The 14687-nt window shown below is 41.0% G+C and overlaps 1 protein-coding gene across 1 annotated transcript in view; it reads right to left on the bottom strand.

Moving 5' to 3' along the window:
- Window positions 1-2767: 2767 nt before the first annotated feature.
- The window catches only part of LOC128364329 (tetratricopeptide repeat protein 16-like), a gene marked incomplete at its 5' end in the record, with an annotated part of 16214 nt that continues 4294 nt past the window's right edge, over window positions 2768-14687 (bottom strand). Inside the window, 13 exons of the mRNA XM_053324870.1 lie at window positions 2768-2965; window positions 5128-5242; window positions 6063-6196; window positions 7782-7947; window positions 8082-8226; window positions 9637-9805; window positions 10091-10214; window positions 10956-11170; window positions 12401-12530; window positions 12628-12728; window positions 13279-13416; window positions 13513-13603; window positions 13866-14044. Coding sequence (XP_053180845.1) covers window positions 2768-2965; window positions 5128-5242; window positions 6063-6196; window positions 7782-7947; window positions 8082-8226; window positions 9637-9805; window positions 10091-10214; window positions 10956-11170; window positions 12401-12530; window positions 12628-12728; window positions 13279-13416; window positions 13513-13603; window positions 13866-14044 — 1905 coding nt within the window. The remainder of the gene's footprint in view (window positions 2966-5127; window positions 5243-6062; window positions 6197-7781; window positions 7948-8081; window positions 8227-9636; window positions 9806-10090; window positions 10215-10955; window positions 11171-12400; window positions 12531-12627; window positions 12729-13278; window positions 13417-13512; window positions 13604-13865; window positions 14045-14687) is intronic.

The following is a 14687-nucleotide window of genomic DNA, read 5'->3' as shown; positions in this document are numbered from 1 at the left end:
CCCGTCTGTTTTGACTGTTCCTTCTTTCTTCCCTTGCTTCCTTCAGTCTCCTTCCTTCCTTCATCCCTCCTTCTCTCTTTCGTTCCTTCCTTTCTCTTTCCTCCCTTCCTTCCTCCCTCCTTCTTTCCTTCCCTCCTACCTTCCTTCTTCTTCCCTCATTTCCTTGTTTCTTCCTCCTTTCCTCCCTATAACTTCCTCCCTTGCTTCCTCATTTCCTTCTTTCTTCCTCCTTTCCTTCATACTTTCTCCCTTCCTTCCTCATTTCCTCATTTCCTTCTTTCTTCATCCTTTACTTCGTTCTTCCTCCCTTCCTTCCTCCCTCCTTTCCTTCCTACTTCATCCCTTCCATCCTTTCCTTCCTACTTCATCCCTTCCATCCTCCCTTCCTTCCTTGACTTGAGGACAACAGGAGGGTTAAAAGAGCCCAGAGTTGGTGAGTGTTTAAGCCACATCTGAACCCCGTCTGCACACACACAAACACACACACACACACACACACACACACACACACACACACACACACACACACACACACACACACCTTTCTGTCACTATACTGACTACTTCACTTTCTCCACTATAGACTTCTGTCACTTTCCATGTTCTACTCCTGAGTGCAGCACCATGAAGGCCTTGAGGCTTGAGGAGAGACTTATCACATCTCATTTGTCTCTCTGATGGGAGACTTCATCCTTTTAGCGTCGTCATTTGATAAAGCCGTGTCGTAAACCTTGGGAATGTGACTTTATAACACACCGTAATAGATAGTTAATTGGAGCTGCTTAAGTATGTCATCTGAGGTTTTATAATAAATGATCAGAGACACATTGACTCAGTTTAAGTGCCCAACAGAATTACATTGAATTAATAAAATAAGACAAATTAAACCACCTTAACAATGTAGATGAAGATGAGATGAAGGTTTGATCTCATGTCATATATAATAAACTGGATACTGCCAGGCCAGTCTAACACAGCAGTAATGCCGTCATGCCAAATGTGAGCCTCTGCTGCCCCCTACTGGACAACAGCACATATTAACATCCTGATTAAAGGGTAATACCACAGTGTTTTAACCTTCCTGTCGTCCTCCCGGGTCAAATTGGCCCCGTCTGTTTTGACTGTTCCTTCCTTCCTTCCTTCCTTCCTTCCTTCCTTCTTTCCATCTGTGCTTCCTCTCTCCTTTCCCTCTTTCTTTCCTTCTTCTCCCTTTCTTCCTTCCTTCTGTCCTTCCTCCCTTCCTACCATCCTCTCTTTCTTCTTCTCTCCTTCTTTCCTCCCTCCCTCCCTCCTACCTTCTTTCCTTCCTTACTTCTTTCCTCCGCCCTTCCTTCCTTCCTTACTTACTTCTTTCCTCCATCCTTCCTTCCTCCCTTCCTTATTTCCTTTCCTCCCTTCCTTCCTCCCTTTCTTCCTTCCTTCTGTCCTTCCTCCTCCCTACATTCCTCTCTTTCTTCTTCTCTCCTTCTTTCCTCCCTCCCTCCTACCTTCTTTCCTTCCTTACTTCTTTCCTCCGTCCTTCCTTCCTTCCTTCCTTCCTTACTTACTTATGTCCTCCATCCTTCCTTCCTCCCTTCCTTCTGTCCTTCCTCCCTTCCTACCTTCCTCTCTTTCTTCTTCTCTCCTTCTTTCCTCCCTCCCTCCTACCTTCTTTCCTTCCTTACTTCTTTCCTCTCTCCATCTCCCTTTCTTCCTTCCTTCTTTCCTCCCTCCCTCCTACCTTCTTTCCTTCCTTACTTCTTTCCTCTGTCCTTCCTTACTTCCTTCCTTCTTTCCATCCTTCCTTCTGTCCTTCCTCCCCCCTAACTTCCTCTCTTTCTTCTTCTCTCCTTCTTTCCTCCCTCCCTCCCTCCTACCTTCTTTCCTTCCTTACTTCTTTCCTCCGTCCTTCCTTCCTTCCTTACTTACTTCTTTCCTCCATCCTTCCTTCCTTCCTTATTTCCTTTCCTCCCTTCCAACCTTCCGTCCTCCCTGCCTTATTTCATTTACTCCCTTCCTCCCTTCCTTCCTTCCTTACTTCTTTCCTCCATCCATCCTTCCTTCCTCCCTTCCTTATTTCCTTTCCTCCCTTTCTTCCTTCTGTCCTCCCTGCCTTCTTTCTTTTACTCCCTTCCTCCCTTACTTACTTCTTTCCTCCATACTTCCTTCCTTCCTCCCTTCCTTATTTCCTCTCTCTCCTTCTTTCCTCCCTCCCTCCTACCTTCTTTCCTTCCTTACTTCTTTCCTCCGTCCTTCCTTCCTTACTTACTTCTTTCCTCCATACATCCTCCCTTCCTTATTTCCTTTCCTCCCTTCCTACCTTCCTCTCTTTCTTCTTCTCTCCTTCTTTCCTCCCTCCCTCCTACCTTCTTTCCTTCCTTACTTCTTTCCTCCATACATCCATCCTTCCTCGCTTCCTTATTTCCTTTCCTCCCTTCCTTCCTTCCGTCCTCCCTGCCTTCTTTCCTCTCGAACACAACAGGAGGGTTAAAGAAGTGCTGTGACTAGTTTAAGACTATGCTGAATGATTTATTTCTACTTTTCTCCAAGTTACTAAATTGTATTTTCATAAACTCAGAATATCCTGTCTTGATGCATTTTATGTTTTATGTAAAGCACTTTGAATCGCCTTGCTGTTGAAATGTGATATACAAATAAACTTCCCAGTCAGTCAGCTGGAGATATAATATGTCTGCATGCATTATTTAAATATCCGAGTCAAAGAGAAATTAAAGGAATTTCATTCACGGTGCCCCAGACTCTAATTATGGTTGGGTTTTTTTAAATATCACTTCTTCAGAGATGTGACCTCCAAACACTTCAAATCTCTCTTTGCAGTGTGCATCCCCGTCATGTCTAAAGGTGGTTTGGTCCTCTTCTGCTGTGTGTGTGGAGGTGGTGGAGGGCCGTGTGTGGTGAGGCGCGGCTCTTTGTGGTCCAGAGCTGGACGGTGATGAAGAAACGATTGAAGCGCTCCGTTCGCCTGCTGCAGTCGACAGAGAGGAACAGCTGGAGTTTAGCATGATAGCATGATAGCATGATAGCAATTCATTAACCTTCTATCTTTGTGTTTGTGTTATTCATTTCCTTTGAGCGTGTATACTTGGGAGAAAAAAAAATGTCACTCGGAAAAAAGCTAAATCTTCACTCAGAGGAAAAAAAATCTTCATTCAGAAAAAAAAAAATCTTCATTCAGAAAAAAAAAAATCACTTGGAAAAGAAAAAAAAAGCTTGACTTGGGGAAAAAAGCTTCACACAGGAAAAAGAAATTTCACTCGGAAAAGAAAAAAAAATCTTGACTCAGAAAAAAAAAATTTGATTCGGAAAAAAAAATTTCACTCGGAAAAGAAAAAAAAATCTTGACTCAGAAAAAAAAAATTCACTCGGAAAAAAAAAATCTTCACTTGGAAAAGAAAAAAAAAAAGTTGACTCGGGGGAAAAAAAAAATTCACTTGGAAAAGGAAAAAAAAATCTTGATTCAGAGAGAAAAATATCTTCACTTGGGGGGAAAAAAAATTCAGTCGGAAAAAAAAATTCAGTCGGAAAAAAAAAACGTCACTCGGAAAAAAAAACTTCATTTGGAGGAAAAAAAACCTCACCTATATTGAGATTTTGTTACTTGTATTAATAACCAATAGAAAACTGATGAATCTGTTTCACCAGGTTAGATTAGCAGGAAGTTTTATGGGTTAGTAAGTAAAAAAGCATTTGTTCTAAATTCATGAGATGTGTTAAAAATGTACAATAAAATAAATAAGCCTGCAGATGTTTTAAAGTACGGAAGAGGATTACGGCCACTGTGGGAAAAAAAAGTGAGTTCTGACTTTTTTCTAAGAAAGTCAGAGCTCTGAGTCAAAAAACTCAGAAAAAAAATCTTAACTCGGGGAAAAAAAATTCACGCAGAATTTTTTTTTCACTTGGAAATTTTTTTTTTCACTCAGAAAAAAAAACTTCACTCGGAAAAAAAATTTCACTTGGAATTTTTTTTACACTCGGAATTTCACTCTGAATTTTTTTTTCACTCAGGAAAAAAATCTTCACTCGGAAAAAAAAGTTTCACGCAGAATTTTTTTTTCACTTGGAATTTTTTTTTTCAGTCAGAAAAAAAATCTTCACTCGGAAAAAAAATTTCACTCAGAATTTTTTTTTCACTCGGAAAAAAAAATCTTCCCTCGGGAAAAAAATCTTCACTCGAAAAAAAAAATTCACTCAGAATTTTTTTTTCACTCGGAAAAAAAAATCTTCCCTCGGGAAAAAAAAATCTTCCCTCGGGAAAAAAAAATCTTCCCTCGGGAAAAAAATCTTCCCTCGGGAAAAAAAAATCTTCCCTCGGGAAAAAAATCTTCACTCGAAAAAAAAAATTCACTCAGAATTTTTTTTTCACTCGGAATTTTTTTTTCATACAGAAAAAAATCTTCACTCGGAAAAAAAAAAAAAAATCTTCACTCGGAAAAAAAATTTCACGCAGAATTTTTTTTTCACTTGGAAATTTTTTTTCAGTCAGAAAAAAAATCTTCACTCGGAAAAAAAAATTCACTCAGAATTTTTTTTTCACTCGGAAAAAAAAATCTTCCCTCGGGAAAAAAATCTTCACTCGAAAAAAAAATTTCACTCAGAATTTTTTTTTCACTCGGAAAAAAAAATCTTCCCTCGGGAAAAAAATCTTCACTCGAAAAAAAAAATTCACTCGGAATTTTTTTTTCACTTGGAATTTTTTTTTCATACAGAAAAAAATCTTCACTCGGAAAAAAAAAAAAAAAAATTCACTCAGAAAAGGAAAAATCTTCACTCTGTGGAAAAAGTTTTTTCCCAAAGTCGCCCTAATCCTATTTTCCTGCAAAACTTGACAGTTTATTTGTCCTGTAGATACCAGTTTAATATAAAGAAATACTTTTTTTATCTTAATCTATTTTAATCCAATCTGCTTAATTTACTTTTTGAGTATCAAATAGAAAAAGTCTTGATAAGTGGAAACATCTGTAACTTACATTTATTATCTTAATCTGATCATGAATAATAATTTAATACAAATGAGGCTTTTATTCCTACATGTGGTTTGAGATGGACATTTATTAATATATGATGTTTTATTTTATACTTTTACTACTCAGATACTATTTTAATGGCCCTGATATTTTCCTTCAGTACCTGCAGACTGCTCTTCATCGTCATCTGTAGCTCCTCCCCTTCTTCAGATGAGTCTTCTGATTGGCTCGCTCTGCTTTCACTGGTCAGCGTCATCGTTTGGAGCTTCTCACTCAGTCTATGAACACATTAGAGCAGAGGAGTCAAACTCATTTTAATTTGGCTAATAAAGAGAAAGGAACAGTTGTATTTTTATTAGGGCTGTCAAACGATTAATTTTTTTAATCGAGATTAATCGCAGAATTTCCATAGTTAATCGTGATTAATGGCGTTTTGAATTGCATGTTTAAAATCCTGTTATTTTCCATTTGAAGGCAGTTTTAAGCCCATAATGTAAAGCATTTCTTACCAGAGTGTCTTAACTGGGAATCAATCACGGCTCTGCTGCGACTCCCACACTCCAAAATGGTCCTTTGGTGGAGCTGAGGCTGGCTTGGCTGCACCTGGGTGTTTAGCGTGGAGGTGCTAACTCAAACTCCACGTACTCCGGTGGTAGTTAAACTCCGTTTGACACAGGTTGCATTTTACTTTTGACTTGTCAACTGAAGCGTCTGGAAGTGTTTTAAAGTTAAACAAGCTGTTCAAAAGTCCAGTAGCTCTCTTACTTTCCATCAGCGCGGTAGGTTTACTGCAGGAGGCCACTTCAAAGCATAGCGCTACAGCTAGAGGAGCCGTCTACGGGGGAGTAGAAGGGACAAAAAGGCTTGCAACATTAAAATGAGATTTTTAAAAAATTAACGCGTTATGGATTGCATTAATCTAATCGCGATTAACGCATTAACGCTGACAGCCCTAGTTTTTACATATAAACGGGGAGCTGAGTGCCATTTTTTAGTGCATTAAAAGGAAGGAGGGACGGAAGGAAGGACGGAAGGAAGGAAAGAGGGATGAAAGGAAGGAAAGAAGCCGTCAGCATAAAGCAGCTTTGTGTCGCTGACCTTTGCTGATCTGGCGAGGAGCTTCGGGCCTGGATGTCGTCCATCAGCTGGACTCTGACTGCTTGACCTGTTTGACTGGACAGAACATCTGACACGCTGCATCCAGGGAACAGACTCATCAGCATAGGAGGCAGCTACACACACACACACACACACACACACACACACACACACACACACACACACACACACACAGAAAACACACAAATTTACATAAAGAAATGTATGCATGGGTCAATGATATGGTTTACTTTAAATTTAAAGGGTTAAAATGTGAAAATAAACGTACAAATTTCTGCTTTTAATCCATTTAGAGAGAATATATTAGAGGATTATGGCAAAAATGTCTAAGTGGTGTAACCATAAAAACTTTGTACCAAATAATTCGACTTGCTTAAAAACAGTAAATAGTCAATAAAACACCATATCAACTAGTTTGGCATGATCTTACATCCTTCCTTCCTTCCTTCCTACCTAACACCATATCAACTAGTTTGGCATGATCTTACATCCTTCCTTCCTTCCTTCCTTCCTACCTAACACCATATCAACTAGTTTGGCATGATCTTACATCCTTCCTTCCTTCCTTCCTTCCTACCTAACACCATAATAACTAGTTTGGCATGATCTTACATTATAACTTTTATATTAAATAAAGCTAATGGAATACTATTGTTCTAAATATTACATTTAATCTGGGTAACCATGGAGACCAGGACACATTTAGTCATTATTAGTATAAGTCCACTTAAATACACTGTAGGTGATAAAATATTTAATATCTATCATTCTTTTGTGGTTACACCATTTGACATTTTCAGGAGCATTCAGTCTTACTTTTGGTAAAAAATGGTGCAAATGTCATTTAAATGATATAAAACCAACAATAAATACTAAATGTATATTTTAACAAACCTGATGCTGCTTTTAAAACTATATTTTAAACATATTTTTCAATTGCTCATCTTGCCAACCCTTATTTGTCACTGACCCATAAACCTTCTATATGGAGCAAAAAGTTATTTATAGCAGTATATTGTCACATGTTGTATTACTGAAAGATTCAAAGTGACATGGAGAAAAGTCTAAATTATGTTCCCCTCACATTTTTAAATATTATACAGTATGTACAAACAGCAAAAGATAATTCAAATTACAATGAGATAGTGCATTTAACCCTCGTGTCGTCCTCCTGGGTCAAATTGACCCCGTCTTCTTCTTTCCTCCCTTCCTCCCTTCCATCTGTACTTCCTCCATTCCCCTTACTTTCCTCCTTCTTTCATTCCCTCCTTCCTCCCTCCTTTCCTTCCTTCTTTCCTTCTTTATTCCTTCCTCCCTTCCTTCTTTCCTCCCTCCCTCCTTCTCTCTTTCTTTCCTCTGTCCTTCTTTCATACCTTCATACCTTCCTTCCTTCCCTCCTTCCTTCCTCCCTCCTTTCCTTCCTTCTTTCCTTTCCTCCCTTCCTTCCTTCCTTCCTCCCTCCTTTCCTTCCTTCTTCCTTGTTCTCTTCCTCCCTCCTTTCCTTTCCTTTCCTTTTCTTTCCTCCCTTCCTCCCTCCTTTCCTTTCCTTTCCTTTCCTTTTCTTTCCTCCCTTCCTCCCTCCCTCATTTCCTTCCTTCCTTCCTTCCTTCCTTCCTTCCTTCCTTCCTTGACTCGAGGACAACAGGAGGGTTAAGTGAGGTCAGTCTGTGGATCTGGAGGGTGAGGTGAAGTTCTGACCTCCTCGCTGCAGGGATCCAGGATCTGGGTGCAGATGAAGTCCCTTCTGGCTCCCTCCAGGTTCATGAGCTTCCTGAAAGCCTTGGCTCTGCTCTCGTAGTACTGAGCTGATGTTGGGTTGTACTGGATGGCCAGAGAGAACCTGTCAGCTGCTTCCTGGAAACACCTACAGATGTAAACCAACATACGTTTAAAATCTAAATCCTAACTTTTCTTCTCTTGCTGTCTCTTGTCTATGGATGTGTTTATGAGGATGTTAGCTTATCATGTGTGTGTTAATGTGTGTTATGTGAGTCTGACCCCTCCTGGAAGCTGAAGGAGCCCAGTCTATAGTAGAGGACAGCGAGGCGGAGGCGGACAGCCGGGTCGTCGGGTTTCATCATCTCCTCTGCCTGCCGGTAGTCAGCCAGAGCGTAACACCACTCCCCCTGCATAAAGAAACAGTCTGACACACACACACACCCAACCTAATTCAGTGTTTAGTTCATTTTTAGGTCTTTCACTTCATAGATCAGAGGCCAGTTTAATGAAAGCTATTTGCAGGCACAAGATTGTACAGATACATTTGTAAGTCCTCGTATATTAACCCTTAAACAGGCAGGAGTGAAACATTATATGATGTCACCAGTTATCTCATTTGCACTGAAATAAAGCCATCCATCCATCCATCTTCCTCCGCTTATCCGGGGTCGGGTCGCGGGGGCAGCAGCCTAAGCAGGGAAGCCCAGACTTCCCTCTCCCCAGCCACTTCGTCCAGCTCTTCCCGGGGGATCCCGAGGTTTCCAGGCCAGCCGAGAGACATAGTCTCTCTAGCATGTCCTGGGTCTTCCCCGGGGTCTCCTACCGGTGGGACGTGCCCTGAACACCTCACCAGGGAGGCGTCTGGGGGGCATCCTAGTTAGATGCCCGAACCATCTCATCTGGCTCCTCTCGACGCGGAGGAGCAGCGGGTCTACTCCGAGCTCCCTCCGGATAACTGAGCTTCTCACCCTATCTCTAAGGGAGAGCCCAGCCACCCTACGGAGGAAGCTCATTTCGGCCGCTTGTACCCGCGATTTTGTTCTTCGGTCACTACCCAAAGCTCATGACCACTGAAGTAAAGCATTTCCACAAATATATGTATTTTAATATACTTGGGATTTCATGAGTTGTATGTCCAAAAAGGATACGTTGCCCCTATTAATGTATTAAAATGGTCATAATGGTAAATAATTGAATGAAGTGGTACATTCCCCTGGTCATACCCTGGTCATTAATACTAGTTTCTAAACTGATTTTTACCATTTATATCAAAGTATAGACCTACAACAAGCTTCAATTCTACCAATCCAGTTCTATCAATTCAAGGCACATACTATTGAACTATCACCTTAACCAATCATGCTCCTAACAGGCTGTTAAAGAGTCCGTATCTCCTGGTGCACGCTGCCTGTTTAAGGGTTAAAATTAACATGAGAAGAAAAGTCAAATCATGTTGCAAAGTTGATGAAAAAGGCCTCAGGTATTACTACTTTAATTTCCTTTTCTTTCAGTTAGTTTGTTAATTAAAAGTCATTATTGTTGTTGGTTATTGTGTCTGTCTGTGGAGTGTAGAGTGTGGTGAAACAGTAGACGCTCTCCAAACTTTGCTGCTTTAAAATGTTGATCAGGTTTATCAGGTTGCACATATTGATAGTTTCTGCCACCTCACTTCATATATCCATCTAACCTTGTATGTTTGTTTAATTTTTACTACATGCCAACAACAGTTTAAAACTTCACAAATGTCTCACTAGCTGCTCTTTCTTTTCCAGCTTGCAGTAATTAAAGGACAGTGGTGTGTATTATCTCCCACTTCACACGAGCACAGCCTCACCTCCTCGGTTCAGGTACAAGCCGGCCTGCTCCTTCTCCTCCTCGATGCCTTTGTTGAGCAGCACCATCGCCTCAGCGTAGAGACCCTTACTGAAGCACTGAACGGCAAAATCATTGTAGGTGAGAACCAGCTGAAACCGTGCCTCCTTCTGCATGAGGCCGCACTCCTTCTGCACCAGGCCGCACTCCTTCTGCACCAGGCCGCACTCCTTCTGCACCAGGCCGCACTCCTTCTGCACGAGGCTGCACTCCTTCTGGACGAGGCCACACTCCTTCTGCACCAGGCCGCACTCCTTCTGCACCAGGCCACACTCCTTCTGCACGAGGCTGCACTCCTTCACCTGATCTCTGGACTCCTCCCCAGCCTCCTCATCTGTGGCCTTCACCTGATGTCTGGACTCCTCCCCAGCCTCCTCATCTGTGGCCTTCACCTGACCTCTGGACTCCTCCCCAGCCTCCTCATCTGTGGCCTTCACTTGACGTCTGGACTCCTCCCCAGCCTCCTCATCTAGCTCCACAGCCTGGACCAGATCCTCAATGGCTGCGGTGAAGTCTTTGAGACGCCGATACAGAATCCCTCTGATGGAGAAAAGGATGTAAGTTAAACTGAACTAAACTGAATTTAGATGAATGGGATTTAATTGAAATGAAGAGAACTGATTAAACTGAAATAAACTGAGCTGGATGACTGTAGAAGTGAGTAACTGATAAATCAATGAGCTGATAGAGTAAAAAAGGTTGAACTGTTTACATCAGAGGTGTCAAACCCATTTTCATTCAAGGGCCACATACAGCCCAATTTGATCTCATGTGGGCCGGACCGGAAGGAAGGAAGGAAGGAAGGAAGGAAGGAAGGAAGGAAGGAAGGACAAATGGAAGGAGGTGGGAAGGAAAGAGAAGGAGAAGCAAGGAAAGACAGGTGTAAAGAAGGAAAGAATAAAAGTGAGGAGGGAAGAAAGAAAAGAAGACAGGAAGGAAAGATGAAAGGGAGGAAGGAATGAAGGAAGGAAAGATGGAAGGAAGGGAGGAAGGACAGATGGAAGGAAGGAAGGAAGGAAGGAAGGAAGGAAAAAAGACAGGAAGGAAAGATGAAAGGGAGGAAGGAATGAAGGAAGGGAAGATGGAAGGAAGGGAGGAAGGACAGATGGAAGGAAGGAAGGAAGGAAGGAATGAAGGAAGGAAGGAAGGAAGGAAAGTGGGCCGAATTGGACCCCTCGGCGGGCCGCTTCTGGCCCACGGGCCGCATGTTTGACACCCCTGGTTTACATCTTATCAGTTTATGCTCAATGATAAAGTGATTAATTGAAGAACTCGTCTGACCTGAGCAGGTAGAGGCGAGCGTCCTGGGGGCAGTTCTCCAGAGCGATGTTGATCATGCAGAGAGCTTCAGGCAGCTGGCCGCTCAGAGCTCTGTCCTCAGCCTTCTGTCTGGCTCGTTCACTGGTCTCCTGCAGCTGCAGCAGCAGAGCTCCGGCCTGAGGGCACGTCGGGTTCAACGCCAGGGCCGACTTCACATCCTGATAACATTGTGGTGTCTGGATGGGAGAGAGAGAGAATCACTGCTGGTTACATCACTGACATTTGATAGTGTATTTACAGTCGCTGCAGTAGATTTAAGATGCATAATAATCTTCATATCTGTGTTCCCAGCCAGTTTGTAACTAATTTACTGAGTTTTTATACATTTAGAAATACTGATTAAATATCATTATATCAATAAGCTTATATTGCAAGATGTCATCACTGCTCTAACTTCTTATTTTATTGTATTTTTATTCATTTATTCACATTTATATACTGTGTAAACTGTTTAAAAGGTGATAAAAAAAGTCTTTATCTGAAGTTTATTTTGTCAAAATAAGAAACTAAAGGTTATTATCTGTCTTCAGGGTCAGTGTTTGTATGATCGAGGCTGTTTCTTGGAGGCTCTGGAGGCCTTCAGTAAAGCTGCTGAGGTGAAGCCTGGCTGCAGGGCCTACAAGGTCAGAAGGTCAGGAACGCTTCCTGTGTCTGTATAGTAATAATAATAATAATAATAATAAATTTAATTTGTATTGCACTTTACATTTCAACAATATCAAAGTGCTACAGAGCAGAAAATAAAAGAAAAAGAAGAAAGAAAAAGAAAAGGTTAAAAGAGAACATATAAAAGACACTTAGTATAATGCTTTAGTAAAGAGATAAGTTTTTAGGTCTCTTTTAAAGACATCTGCAGTCTGTGGGACCCTCAGGTGGTCAGGGGAGGGCGTTCCACAGCCTCGGGGCTGCAGAGGAAAAGGCCCGATCACTCATGGTGTGGAGCTTGGCTCTGGGGGCTGCAGAGGGTGTTTATGTTTTTATGTTTAAACTTTTTATGCATATAGCTTGCATATATCTAGTTTGCACACCTTATTCATTCACTTTGTTATTTCAGCGCTGCAGCACCGTAGACATACCTTATATTACTTTAAGGTAATTTTACTGTCTATTTTACTACATTTTTCTGTTTAGTTTAGTTTATTTCGGTCGTTAAACTCAAATAAACATGCATAAATAAAGTAAATAATCATATGTTCTTGTTTTCTTCATCTAGCTTGGAAATAGTGACAAACCAAAAGGGAAAAAATGATAGGCTTCCATTTTTACATGAGTCTTTCAAATAGATCCCAACATACAGAACAAACACAAAACATTAATAATAATCTGCTATGATATGATTCTTCACAGCTTCAGCCAGCTGTGTGAGATGTAAAGTGTACATGCTGCTGGTGTGCTGCAGTCTGGACCTGGTTGAGCTGTCTGTGCAGTCGGGCTCTGAGGATGTAAAGATCAGACGTTGGTCCGTCTGTCACCATCCAGTTGTTCACCAGCTTCAGACAGTCAGTGTGGAGACCTGCTGCTGCCAGACAGGTCAGACTGGGACAGGAAGTACAGAAGACATCAATGAATAAGGTGTGTAAATTAAATATAACATGCATTACTATACAGACTGTTAATAGGAAGCGTTCCTGACCTTCTGACCTCGTAGGCCCTGCAGCCAGGCTTCACCTCAGCAGCTTTACTGAAGGCCTCCAGAGCCTCCAAGAAACAGCCTCGATCATACAAACACTGACCCTGAAGACAAAAGGAAGGACAAGGACTTTATTTTAACGGTAAATAATAATAAATATAACAGTAAAATAAGCCTGAATTTGTAGATAAATAATATCATGAGCATATTCTTTTCACCAATATATATATATAAACCAAACAGCCAGTAAATCCCAGGTACTTATTACTACACACATTATCAGTACAAGCTTCAATCTCACGTGTTTAACCATTTTTGAAAACCTACTAAATTCTCCAGAATTGGCCTGTAAATATAATTTGAGCTGTTTGAATGTTAAAACTAGAGCTCTGACTAAACAATTAAATGTATTAACTTGAATGTTAGAGCCATATCCTGTCAGCCTGTATCTGTTAGCAATAGATTATTAATAAAACTGAAGCATACGATATCATATCTACTGTATTTAAGGATCACAGATTCATGCTTTTATATATTTGGTCAAGTTTAATTCATTTTATAAGTTTAGCCACCTCTGATTTCTTAACATAAGGATGAAGTCCAGCAGCCAGAGCAGAGGAGTGTGGAAAGGAGAGGGGGTGGGGGGGATTTTACCTGGAGGTAGTAGATAAAGGCCAAGTGGGAACTGAAGGCTTCAGGCTCCAGATGCCAGGCCTGTTTATAAGAATATGCTGCTGACTGGAAGTCACACAGCTGCAGGTAAGCCTCAGCCTGGCTCACATACAGCTGAGTCTACAACACACAATGGAGAAATGTCTTATATCAGTATTACTAACCAGCTGTGGTTCATTTTTACACTGGTAACTTTTTGTCCCAGTTTATCTGCACCTGTTGTGGCTGCAGTGCGCTGGCTTTAGAGAAGCAGATCACAGCCTTCTCATACTGGGACTTTCCCATCGCCTCTTTTCCTTCAGTGTAACTGCAAAAGAAAAAATATCATAAGATTTATTTAACCCTGAAAAGATTCATACTGGATTAACTGCTCCAACTTTACACATATTTTAATCACATGTCCCACATATTAGCATATATATTTAGCCAGTGTTGCAACTCTTATAGAAAGCATACCTAAAAAAACAAAATAAAACACTGTAATTTCACACATACTATAACTGTAATCAAGGCTAAACTAGAACCCTTTTATTCACTCTTGAATTCTTAATAGTGTTGATGACTCTCACTGCTGTGCAGCCTTGTTCTGTATGATGAGGCTCCCCTGCAGGTCGGGTCTTGGAGGCGGTTTCTCTCCTTCCAGAAAGATTTTACTGGAGCCAAAAAGTTCCTTGAAGGTGTTTTTCCTCTTGGCTTCATCCAGCTCCTCCTCCGACACAGCGGTGGGAAATAAACTCTGCTCTTCTGCCTGCTGGGACACATTTAAAATGACAGTGATGGTTTATTATTAAATTATAACACATTTCTGTCTGCCTCAAATGTGCTTTCAGTGGAAGTGATGGAGGACAGAATACACATTTAAAAGGAGATATGAAGCCTCTATTGAGCTTCAGCAGTGTGAGTTAGTCATATCAAGTGATATCTGACACATTTACAGTCTTTTTAGCATCAGATTCCCTCTTAGTGTTTCCTGTTGAGCTGTGGTGGAAGAATAGTAACAAAAAGACTTTGCTACTAAAGACACTGTAAGATTTGACTCACTTGGACGGCTGAAGCTTCATATTTGTGTAAATACATGTTTACACAGAAGGAGGACTGTGGATTTTGCCCTGCATCACTTCCATTGTAAGTGTATTATGAAGTTATCTTTTAATGGTCAGTATGAAGCAAGAAAAATTGCTTTAATGTTCATTTAGGCTCCTAACTGTTGTTTTAAACACTTAAAAAATTGTGAACCTGTCCTTTAAAGTCACTATAAGTTTGCGGGTGTGGGTGAGCAGGCGGGCAGCGGAGTTCTGAATGTATTGGAGTTTATTGAGGAGTTTGGATGATGAGCCACATAAGATGCTGTTGCAGTACTCTAGTCTGGATGTTATAAAAGCATGAATCAG

Source organism: Scomber japonicus, chromosome 9 (assembly GCF_027409825.1).
Source record: "Scomber japonicus isolate fScoJap1 chromosome 9, fScoJap1.pri, whole genome shotgun sequence".
Lineage (NCBI taxonomy): Eukaryota > Metazoa > Chordata > Actinopteri > Scombriformes > Scombridae > Scomber > Scomber japonicus.
This window is presented reverse-complemented; position numbering and strand designations above follow the sequence as displayed.